General features: G+C 37.8%; 1 protein-coding gene across 5 annotated transcripts in view; it reads right to left on the minus strand.

The window, feature by feature from the left end:
* The window catches only part of OTUD7A (OTU deubiquitinase 7A), a 120,112-nt gene that overhangs the window by 19,393 nt on the left and 87,665 nt on the right, over positions 1-13,054 (minus strand). For all 5 annotated transcript variants that reach the window (XM_082769113.1, XM_082769114.1, XM_082769115.1 and 2 more), the window contains 2 exons: positions 6,522-6,704; positions 3,045-3,263 (listed from right to left, as the gene is read on the minus strand). In XM_082769113.1, the coding sequence (XP_082625239.1) occupies positions 3,045-3,263; positions 6,522-6,704 (402 nt within the window). The remainder of the gene's footprint in view (positions 1-3,044; positions 3,264-6,521; positions 6,705-13,054) is intronic.

Below are 13,054 nucleotides of genomic sequence, written 5' to 3' on the forward strand. Positions count from 1 at the left end.
CACCTCTTTTTTTTTTTTTTTCTTCCCTTTTCTTTTCTCTTTTAAATCAAAGCTTAATTTTTAACAGTTTGAAATTAAGCACTTCCAGAACTTTGAGGTATTTGTTTCTGGGGAAGTAAAACCCAGGCAATATATTACTGTTTATTTTGACCACAGCTGTATTACATGCTTAGTAAAAAATAGTTTTCAAGTTCATACAGTTTAATATTTATAGTTACATTTCAGCACAGCAACAGAACTTTTTTTTCTGTTCAGTACAAACCCTGTGTTAGACCACTTATTGTAGCCATCCTGCTGCCTACATTATGGATTTCTGAACTTATCAGTACAGCAGTTTTGTGCTTTATCAGTACCTCCCATCCACCCTAGCAGCTTTCATAATCTGTTAGGCTACACATCAGCTGCTCATGGTGAACACATGTATGTAAAGGAAACCAACTTCCTGCAGCAAAATATTTGGAATTATGTGATTCCTTTCATGCAGACCTCATTTAAGATTATCACCACCCGAGCCATCCTCCATGAAAGAACTACCCTGACTGCTGCAACAGCATCCAGATCAGCCTGTACACACCCTGCTGCCTGGCCTCATTCCAGGCAATAACGACCAGCTGAGTTTCTATGATGCACAAAAGCCCCAAATGCTCTTACAAGTGCACTGTGAATCCTAATATATAAGAGAAAAGAATCAGAAAGCAATCATGTAAATAGTAAAGCATACACTGCAGTAGCTGAGAGTAGGTAAAGCATTCTGCCTTTACTGGATCTTTCCTTGCTAATCTGACACAGCATTAATGAGTAGAACAGGAGTTTTGCTCTGTTTCTGTACAGGTAGGAAGCAACCTGAACATCCTTTTACATATAGATACAATGGCAGCAAGTGCCTGAGCATCTAAAAAGAGAATATTAAACTTTTTTTTTTTTTTTTTTTTTTTTTTAAATAGACGCCCAGCTCATCTGGACACTTCAGACAAAATGTGCTAGTCTATTATTTTTGCTATGTTTTGTGAATAGTAAGCTACTCTGTGTTCCAAACAAAGCTCCTCCTTCTCTTGCCTAATCAGCTTTTTTTCCTCCTATTGAAATTCATGCCCTTAAACCAGAACAGAAGCACACACATCTCTTTTCCTTTAACAGTTATCTCCAGCCTTAGCTACTGAAGCTTCAAGAGCTTCAAGTCCCATTTTCTTTATCATCTTCATCTCTCTTTTTTTTTTTTTTTTTTTTTTTTTTTAAATAGATTTTGGCCCTTTGCTGGGAATGCACCTTATTCACAAATATTTTGATGTAAATAACCAAAGCATAGTCAAACTGGGCCCTCTGTTGGTAGGAGACAAAATGTCTCATTCTGAATATCTCATTAATTCATGTTCTTCATTTCAGACAGTATGTCTATAATAGGCATGAAATTAAAGGAAAAAATATTTGCATGTCTTAAATACAGACAAGTCAGTTGTTTACGTGAAGTCTTAAACTTTTTTTTTTTTTTAATATTCAATTCCTGTTTAACTAACTTGAACTGAAGAACCGTGTCCCAGAAGTTCTAATTTACTTGAATGAAATGCTCACACAAGTAAATTAAGTCCACAGAGGTTACAACAATACCTGTGATCAAAACTGCAAGCACAACAGTCAAAACAGCCTCCTCTTCAGCTTTCCAGAGGCTCTCGGAAAAAGACACCTTCACAATACAAATAGTACTGGGGGGACTCTCAAGCTTCACTCAGTGTACTAACCAGCGTCAGGAGCAAAACACTTGCTGATTTTCCCACTTTCATAATATTTTATAAATAGCCAACAGAAGGACTTCTGTAGTGTGAATCATAGTACTGCCCCAATTAAAGCAATGTGAAGAAATTAATAATTCATTCTAATTGTCAGAGAGATTTGAGAGGAATGCTCAGAGGCAGGGAATTCTCAGTAGTTTTCAGTGGTGTAATCTTATAAATGTGCCTGCTTTTCACCTGTTGCAGTGGTTTCGGACACAGGATCAGGAGATAAGACTGCTGCTCCCCACTTCCTTACCTGTCTTTTCTACATTAAATGCCTGATCTGCTTATGAAGAAAATCCTGGACAGCTGCATTTCAGAGTCTGATGTTTTGAGGCAAACCATCACTGACTACTGGCTGCAGACCAAAAACCTAACCCTCTCCTTTCTATCTCCTTTTGTTCTGTATTTGTAAAGTTTGTCCATTGTCCCATCTCCTAGCGTGCAAGCACTGGGATCTCAGTCCTACCGCACCTGCCCACATGATTTTTTGGACCAATGCATCTGTCCCTGTATCATCCAGTCCCTAAATTATATCACACATCTCCATCCTCTGATCTGTGGTCTCTCTGCAAGTTCCACTCTTACAGGCTTAGATGCATTTAGTTACACCATTTTAAAAAGAGTCAATATTTCAGTGAATACACTGAACGTTCACTATATAGATGTGTTCATTTCATGGTTTGTTAATAAATTTTGTATTTCCTGGGGCACAGATAATATTAATTTTAATTACATTTTCTTCAAATCTTTCAAAATGACTTAAAACTTTACACTACTAATAAATCTGAATTAAAATCAGAATTTCACTTCTTTCACAGCAATAATGAAGTATTACTTTCACGATCTTCAGTTCCTTCTTACGGAACCAATAATATATGAAATGTATATTGAAAAATGTTTCTCAAGCTACAATAGAACTTGAAGATGTTTCCTTTGTTAGTCACTGCAATATAATTTCCTCACGAGCACTAGAAGCACCATCCCCCTTGACCACTCGCCTTTTTCTATTGCCTGACCTCCCCATCAATCCCTCCTTTCCCTCCTCCAACACCATCTTTGTTTTATTAAGCAGATTTGACAGTTTTCTTTAAAAAGCTTTAAGAGAAATAGAGGATCAGGGTATTTGTCATTTTGCAGAGCAGACTGATTTCTTTTAGTCTCTGACATTTATTTCCCATGTGGAACGCACAAACTCCAGAAATGAGGCATCATTAGGAACATCAAAGCAAATGTCAGATTGCCCGGCTGCTGACATCTGAAGTCCTTACCCACCTGCTTGCTCCAAAGCAACCATTGTAGCCTGTTCAATTAAGTCACGTTCAATGAAGCTTCTGAAATCTTCACTGTACACGCTAAGGTCTGGTAGCTGGAATGTGTAGATGGGCATCTCCAAAGGGAACTGTTCATTGCTGCACTCATTTGCTACATGTGATCGAGCAAGAGAGACTATGGCTGAGCTGGCGTGAGAAATGCCTCTGGAAAGCCGCTTCTCTGTAAAGAAACCAGAAGGATGATACAGCCTGTGAGACTACACTGAAAACCATTCAGCACCAAAAGTCTGGTGAATGCCTATTCATTTCACTTGGGAATGTATTCTGCTTCTTGTTTGTTTCTGTTTTGGGGTTATTTCACTATGGCAAAGGATTACTTAGTCATGATTACAAATCCCTATGGCATGTCTTCTAGCAAAATAGACAAAACAGTAAAAGTAAGGACATGAAAGATGACCACTTCTATTAAAAAAAAAAAAAAAAAAAAAAAAAAAAAAAAGCTGGAAAGTTTTTGTTTGTTTGTTTTTTGTTTCCAAAGATGTATCAGGAGAAACATTTACTGGCAGATGGACAAAAATTTTAGAGTTCTAAGCATTATCTGATTGACTTGTGAATGTAAAATATAGCACTCTACAATCACTTCATATCAAGTGCCACGCTGTTTTAATCTCAGGACAGTCTATCTGAACACAAATTTTCCATCATTATACTGAACTTAAGACAAACTCAGTTTTTAGGCATGTGTTTTGTGGTTGTTTTTTTTGTTTTGTTTTGTTTTAAATCCTGATCCAAGGAAAAATACACAGTTCAAAAAGAACAATGAAAATAACAAGTCTAGTATACAGGAATGATATTTTATCTAAAACACTCAATCTAATGTCTTATGATTTATTGAACTTCTTTACTGACATATGCCACATATGGAACAGCCAGTAACGGGTTGATAATGCAAAATAAGCATTGTAATGTCAAAGGGACAAAATACAACTATTGTGTTATTTTAGTTTACTGCATGTCCTCAGTTCAGGTACCAGCAAATGGGTAACAGAAAAACTCACGTACTACATTAACACTCTGCAAGTGTTTAAACCACAAATCATTCAGTTAAAACTGAGAAATATTTTTGAACATAGGAAAACTACAAACTTGTGACAAACTACAGACACACTGTACAGTCACAACAAGTAAAAGGTTTCAGATAGCAGTTTTAAAGGAAATTAGTTAAACTTCAGAAAGCAATTTCATTTTTTAAATAGACAAATTGTAACATTGCTCGGTTTTTCTGACAAACTGCCTACTACAACAGGTGGGGGTGAACGAGATTATGGTTTGATTTGAATTGGTCATTTAATTCTTATTTTACAAGACAAGATTAGCTGTAACATGTAGAATATTCCTCTACAAAAAAGAGTATTTCCAATTCTGCAATCAAGTGAAAGCATCATATTTTGCAAAATATTATATTGGTACCTGAGAGCAACAACTTTTTTTGTTGAGTGTGGGGTAATGCCTTCAGCAGGTTGTGTTAGCCGATAAGCATAAACTGATGACAATTCATTAAGGAGGAATAGTTGCCTTTCTTCCTTTTGTATTGTAAAGCTTCCATGGAACAGCTCTAATTCCATGAAAGCAGTTTAACTTTTGGATTAAGAAGTTTATTTAACAGTTACAATAAAAGCGGCTTATAAACTGCAAGATGCAAGCCTTTTCCTTCTTTTGCTACATGTTTTGGCCAACACCATGAAGCAGCCTTATTAAAGGATATTTATATTACTCTGTGTTCTCTGCAGGGACTGAAGCATTTCTGTTGATTGAGTCCATGTGCTGTCCTTACGCCAGCACATTTCCTTCATCACACAAGAACTCCACCCAGTTGTTCTGGGGTATCATTTCACAGTGATGCAGAAACCACTGCTAGAGCATTTCCTCAGATGCCCAGAGGAAGTTTCCCTCTGTTTAGTTTCTGGCCTGTACTCCTGTTTATATCTTTTAAAACTGAAATGAACATTTTGTACCCGCTTGGGATTTATGTTCATCAAATGCTACTGGTCTTCTCTCTCAGAAGTTTAACATTGAGCATAAAGTTTCTTTCTGCACCTGAGGAGTGGCACTCCTTAGAACCACAGTCTTGTTGCCTTTCTGTGCTTCAAAGAGACTGACCTCAGGCCTGCCAACAACTTGTACTCATTCTATCCATCCTTAACAGTGGAGATTAACCTAAACTGGTCCATCACAAGACCCTCCTTTCCCTTCACTGCATCCTCCTCGCTCCAATTTCGGAGCTTTAGTCAGAGATGGCTCAATGATCATGAAGAAGTCATGAAGGACTTCAGTTATGCACCAAGGTGGTAGCAAATTTACTGTTAGTCCAGATGTTTAAAGCCAAGCTTACACCACACTGCCTACTACTGACACAAAAATTTCAAATAGACATTTCTGTGTAAGACTTGACAGTTAGATCCTAATGAGGATGGAAGCAAACAGCTTTATCAACTACAGTGTGCTACTCTTCCTCCCTCTATCTGTATTAACTCACACTTTTAGGAGTCATAAGAAGCACTGCAGCTCCTTTTCTACTGGTGGAAGTTTTCTATTTAAAATAAAGCTTTGATGATACTTGTAATAACTGATGCCATTTCCTGTTTAATAGGAGGCAAGAGCTGGGAGAAAAATGGAAGACTTTCTCTTCCTTCTAACGCCTGCAAAGAAAGCCCTACTGAAATCACCAAGGTAGTGCTATTATGTCCCTACATGAGAAGCTGTCAGGCCTTTAGATTTACCTTAGTGCAAACTACAGTTCCTTGATAAAGTAGTATGAAAAAGAAATGCTTTCCAACAGTCTGAGCAAAATAGGGGTCTGCAATAAAACCTATAAAGGAACTGCATGCAAGAAAGTAAATTCCAATGCTTATCATGCTGTACTGGAAATCAACTGCTTGAGGTAGCTGACTCACTTTTCTTCTTAAGGTTTAAATTTCTATTTGGTGGGCTTGAGTAGGGCTGTTCTTTCTTCTGGAAAACCATAAAAGAACAAGAATTTAGAGCTGAAATTCATAGATTTCATACAGACTACTCACATACTATGAAAAAGAATGCAAAGGTTGAAATGCCAATTTAAAAAATTATTATTATTATTATTAACCTTTCTTGGTCTCATGAAGCACAGAAAACTACATCCAGTAGTGGTCTTTGATACCCTCTTATTAATTCCCTTTATGCATACCACAGGACTGCTTAGGAACAATTAATTTTTGTATGAATCGCTCATTAAAGACGTAATTTGCAGAGCTGAGGAAAAGTTCATGACAAGCAAAATGTGGAACACAGGGTCCAGTAGCAGCACTGCAAAGCCCATCACAGTGACACAGCTCACAGCCTGAACGACGATGACTTCCAGCTCCGCACAGACAAGCACAACTCACCAGCAGACAAGCTAGAAAGCTGCTTGCCCCCAGAAGCCCCCAAGAAGAGCTCTTACCTTGAGCAATGTCATCCTGCCTCTGCAGGCAGGGCCGCTCAGCCTTTGTCACCTGAGGGGGCTGCTCTGGCTCTGGCTGCTTGCAGTGCTTGCCCTCGTTAAACACCTGTGGCAGGTTGGCGGTGTGCACCTGCCGGAGCTGCTCATAGTCACTCAAAGCAGCTGTCAGGTCCCAGTTTTTGCCTGCAAACAGCAAGAAGACATTCTGCTCATGTCTGTATGTGACCAGGCTTGGAACCTGGAAACATCTCCCCATGCACGTAAAACATCAACTTCAACAGAGAAATCGTTCCCACGTAAAGCATCAGCAGGGAAAGAGGTTTCCTTGGATAAAAAATTTTATACCTGCTCCTCCCCAAACAAAAATGCAGTTGATAAACACCTTGAAAGTACACAACAAATGGGCAAAGATGTGAACCTTTATTTTCTATTTTATTTTTCTTATATCTTATATCCCATTGTGTTTTGTTTTGTTGGTTTTTTTTTTTGTATGTGTTCTTGTTTTGTTTTTATTATTTACCTCTACAGAACCTGCAGCCTTCTGCAGCCATCCACTGCTGCACGTTTGCTTCAATTTTTTGCAATGCTTCAGCATTTCCATTTGCAGGGGCTGATCTGACCTTATGCTTTTCTCCAGCGCCCTGACCACACTCAGACATACTGACCGTCTCTCAGTTGTGTCACATCCTTTTACATTCTTTACTGTTATTAAAAATTTCACATTCCAGAATAGATTTGTCTAAATCACTGAACAAACTAATAAAACCTCTGTGGAAGAGAATGAATTGTGTACAGACAACTCAGAAATTTAATTAAGCAGGATTTTAAACATTACCTTTTGCACAGATTTTTGATAAAACAATCCAACTAAATAACAGGGGTTGGTGAGGTGTTTTGTTTGTTTTTAGTTTCAAAGCTCTCTTGGAAAAGTTTGAGTGACCTCCTGGCAAGGTCCTGATTTCTTTCTGTCAGAAAATTTATTTCCATCTTACTCTGCATTTCAACAAGCTGATCAGCTTGAAAACTGAGATCTGAAAGAAAAGCACTAGGAACCTTGGAATTTTGCATTGCATTGGCTCAAGAATATCACCTACTGATTTTTTTTTTTTTTTTTTAGAACTCTCCTTCATAAAGTTAATAGAACTAGCATGACCCAGGCTTTGCAAGAGTGTTCACAGTGCTTAGACATCTTTATTCACCCTTATTTTTCTGCAATTAAAACTGGCCCAGAAATCAGGAATGGAGAAAGAGTGTCCAGTATTTTTTTTTTATTATTTATTTTTTTTACCTAGTCTTTCTTTAGTCAAGTCTTCAGCTCCATTGTGCTGTAAGGACAAAGAGACCTCTTAATGCTTTACATGAGTAATCCTTGCTTGCTCCGAGTTAAGCACATGCTTCATCAGATCACACCTGACAGGCTTTACTAACAAGGATCAGGCCCCCATTAGGCAGCCTACACTTGTTGCACTGTTACTAGATCTTATGTTTTTCAGGTGATAACATTCAGGTGGCAAGACCTGAGTGACATGCTGTTACTTAGGCTTTTTTTTCTTTTCTAAAATAGCATCATTTAGTGGCATTGCAACAGTTAATAAATTCATTTTCTTTCAATTCTTAAAAACAGTCATCAGAGAAGGAGAGGACACTCATCATTAATTAGTAGGAATAGCAAGCATGCAATTACAAAGCCACACCCACAGCTTTCAAATATCCTCCTACTCCAATATGTTAAAAAGAACATTTGAAAGGTCACCAGCAATTCTTGGTACAATGATAAACAACGTGCCAGAAAGGATGCAATCTGAGAAGGAAAGATCTAAATAGGAAGGACCGCAGTGAAGGCCAACCTGCAACAACACCAACACACATGCAGGACTTCAGCAAAGGAAATTTTAAAAAGGGCAGGAAATGCAGCCTAAAGTTAAACAGGACCAAAAACATATAAGAAAAGGGATGCGGAAGGGGAAGGGAGAGGTTAGAGATAATTAAACAAATTGTGTTGACAGTTCAAGAACTGCTAGTGCCTGTATCTAAGAAGCAAAAGCAATAAAAGCATCCAGTAAGAATGAATGTGAAACTTTCACAAAACAATGAGAGAAAGTGACTTGAAAAATTACAGACATTGTTTTTATGAAAATAAAAATGAGGTCTGTAGAAGCACAAAAAGACAACACTGCTGAACTAAGCTCTGAGGAAGAGAGAGCATTGTTTTTCATAATAACAAATATAAGAAATCAAAATTAGTATTTTAGTAAAATGGCAGTAAAACTAAAGTGAACACACCTGGGATTTATAACCATTCTAATTAAATACAGTATTTGCCCATCTACTTTACATTCAATGCCAGTTTTTTGTTGTAGTTAATGAAAAATCACATGTAAATGCAAGAGCATTTAGCAAACAAGACGATGATGACTGGAGAAATGGTACCAATAATGTAACATTTTTGCCAGCATTTCTTAAACATTTTACTGTCACTGTGCATATAATTTACTCATGAAGTTGAAAAAAAATCACAATCCCAGTAATACTAACACTAATGCAAAGCCTCCCTGCTTACAGAACAGGGTTGAAGGCTGTGAACTGCCTTGCTAGCAGACAAATCCTGTTTTCAATGGCATCCTGATCAATTCAAAACCTCCTGCAGAGTCACTACTTTGTACCTCTCATAATCCCAAACATGCCATACTACGGTATGCAGAGGTGTTCTTGGAACAGCAGCTGTCCCACAAATGGGAAGTATCAGCTGTCAGGTGGGAGCAACAGCATCTCTTTTAGTCCATGATTCTCAACCAGCATTTCACACGAGGCTGTTCTGTGGCTTGGTAGTAAAGCAATTAACAGGCACGTGAGCTTTCAGCAGGAATGAATGATTCATGCCGTCCTTCCCCTTATGGGGATACAAATGACCTGCACAGTCTGAGATGTTTACAAATAACCAGACATAAATCCAGTGTTTGGCAGGCAGTATAAAGTAGTTTTAAGTACAAAATCAAGGTTCTTATTTCATCAGTGTTCTGGGCCATCCTTCAGCTTAGACTTTGAGCAGTTAAGCATGTAAAAAGTAAAACTATTAATTTCTAAGTCGTTGTCCTCGTTCCAAGAAGGCAGGCAAGAATTCTTAGCTGAAAGTGTTGACTGCAAGGCTGAGAGGAGAAATGAGAGAATTCTACCTTAAGAGCTCCTCATGAGCAACGATACGCCCACGATGGACCAATATGTGGTCAACTACAGCAAGAGAGCAGTTTTTGTTCCTCGAGTTACATGGGTATTCAATTTCACAGGCGAATTCAAAAAGGCTGGAAGGCTGTGAACTGACTGAGCTCTCTAAAACACAGGAAACTCTTTAAAATTCTTCCTTTCCCTATCTGTCTCAACTTTGTCCTGTCTAGGTTTGATGTTAATTTCTGTGCTTGTATTACCCTGCATATTTAAGGAAATGGAAAATGTTCACCTTTGACACAATGGGAATTAAAAGCTGAGCACTGCTAGTGTATTTTGCCACAGACAGGACTTCTCCCTGAGTACTTGTATACCTGGCTGTTTTGTGAGATGCTGCTGGGAGACAGGATTCATAATTGCCAATAATTATGAGATCTTCTATCTTATTTAGGACCAAAAGGCAAAATTACAACATTTATATAACAGGCAAGACTCGGGAGCCCTTACTTAAATGTCTCAGCTGAACCATGACCAACTTCCATCTTTTTAATGCACCGTATGTTTCCAGCTGCATGTACTGGTGAAGTTACAAGAGCTACACTGAACTAGAAGAGTTCTGGCATTTTACCTTCACAGTTTTCTAGGATTTTTTTCATAGGACTCTCTCTAGATATTGTGACTTTGGATTATAGGTACAAGAGGCAAAGTTATAAGTGATATAAAAACAAACAAAATGTAATTCCAGGAACCAAGAAGTGGCTACAGAATACACTAATACACCTTTCAACTGCAAAAGTTTTTACCTCTTCAGTTATTCCTAGCTCCTAGGAGCTCTTTTACCGGATAATAACGATTATTTATTAAACCCACACGTCAAAAAAAATAATAAAAAAAAAAAGATGAATAGATGAAAAGATGAATAAGCTAGAAAGGGTCAGAGAAATAGTAACCAATTTCTGTCCTTCCAGACTATTAACTGATTGTTAGTTTTCATTAACATAAAATGATCTTCATTTTGTGCCACTACACCAGTGGGCAATGATTAAAACTTCCCCCAACTTGACAGCCATTTAAGATGCGAAGTCCACCATTGCCTTCTTTCCCCCGTAAGGAAGTCTGTTCTGCTAATAAAGCAACCCACAAGGTCAGTTCAAATCCCGTCATTTCTTCCTATTTGGCATGATGCAGGTTAGCAGAAATACTAACAGGCACACTGTAAGAGGAATTTTAGATTAGCTGTATTCCTTCTGAGAAGCTTATATGCAAAATTAGGTTAATATTAGACCATAGGATTTAAAATGAAATTTAGGTTTGGTTCTCAAATAAAATAGTGCAGCAAAGGACATTTTGTTAACATTTTTCTCTTTTTCGGCTAAAATGCAAACTCACTCAAAGCTGAGCAGACAGCTGGAAATAACCATTTTGATCTCTGTGTAACAAGACATTGATAGCTGCTCAGCTTCCTCTTCCCTTTGCCAAGCCTTCCACAAGAGACTTATAAAAGGAACCGTCTGAGGGAGAGAGAATAGGAGGCTATTTTGGGGGAGTTGGTTTTGTACAACCACATGACAGTACTGTAAATTCCTCTCTCCGTTAATTACACGCTTTTCTTTGAATTCTGCTGATATACACTGTTCTCTGAGGGAGACCATCTATCTACTGCATCTCTCAATTTCCATGGGGTCAGTATCCTTTACCACAGACATTTCTTGACTAGGAAGCCAATCTCCTGATTTCTGTTAGCTGAACTACACATTCATTACTTCAATTAAGCTCTACATAAAGCTGGAAATAAACACCAATTACTTTTATATATCTCTGTTACACTTCACCATTAAACAGTCAAGCAGAAAAACAAAGGTATAATCATTTATACAAATAAATGCTGAAAGTGATAATTTATATAAATGAATGAAAATATTTCTACAAGTAAAAGCACAGCTTTTTAGCTAAATATACTATTTTCGATGCAGTTTGGTATCTTTCTTATTTTATATTTAAATTTCACAAATCCCTCAGTTCCTGATAGTTGTCTATACTGTTGGCATTTTAACATACTTCCTCCTATGCCTTTTCCCTTATCCCTTAAAGAGCCCTCCACATTATCAAGAGATTGTTGCTGTGCACCTGCTGCTTCTGGAAGCTAACAATATGATAACTGATTTATTTGTGATCTTCAAGTTCCTCCACACCTACACAGAAGGTCAAAATACAGAAGGTCAACATTAGAGTTTTAGATCAGACAGCCATGAAAAATTCTCCAATTATTTTTGTTTTCATACATGTAGCAGCAAAAGGCAAGTGCATGCTCCCGGCTCAGTGGAAGTAAAAGACTATTTCAGATCATTGATTTCTCTTCTTTTCAACTCGAATCAGAAAGGAAAACAGGAAGTATGATACGTTTTTTTCCACAGACTTCTTATGTTTTTAAAAATCCGTTCTTATACCTAAGGTAAATCTCCTCATAGATCATCCCTATGCTGCAGCAGACACATTAAGAGAAAAAGCCGGCTATTGAATTCAGCAGTGAGCATCATTATTCTCACAGAATGCAACTACTAGTGCTTAAGCAGAATCATTTACGCTGATGTACATCAGGGCACAAGGAGCATACCTCTGAATGAAGTTACAGGCTCAGTACATGCTTTCGGTGATCAATCACTAAGCACTGAAAAATACAGTGGCGGAAAGGCAAGTTAGTACCAAAACCAGAGACCTGAAATTGTGGCATTGGTGACTGGTACAACCAAACAGCAAGAGAGGCAGAGTTCCCAAGTGCTGAAGATTGAGGGGACAGATTATTAACTAATCTAATGAAGACAGTGTAGGTCTTAATTACACAGAACATTTTCAGGCAGGTTGGCTGAATAAATCAGTTTTTGTTTGTGACATCCCCCCCAACTCCTACAGTCTTTGAAAGAATAGAGACAAAACCTCAGGTTCCTAGGAGATGTTTTTGATACAGAGCGATCTGCTTCAAGCCTGAGTCCTGAACTATCTCAATGTCTAATATCAGATCCAGTTTCCATGTCCTCAGAGTCAAATGCTACTCAGAGAGCTGAGCAACTGTCACAGTCATTCTACCTACTCGGTAATTTGCTGACATACGTGGTGCTCATATATTCTCCTCAAGCCACAGTTATTTATTATCTGGTACAGTCAGCAAATATTTTTTGGTGTCCTTCTATTTCCATAGGGATACATTAATTATCCTTTACTAGTCTCTTAATTATTAACATAAAAACATCAGGATTAATGATGTCTTGGAAATGCCATGAATTTGAAGACGCTTATCTGTAGATGGTCAGGCTCTCAAAAGTTATTTCCCATTGGGTATTTACTTCAAAGTCTCTATAAGACTAGAGAAGAAG

Source organism: Aythya marila (genome assembly GCF_965140915.1).
Source record: "Aythya marila genome assembly, chromosome: 11".
Taxonomy (NCBI): Eukaryota; Metazoa; Chordata; class Aves; order Anseriformes; family Anatidae; genus Aythya; species Aythya marila.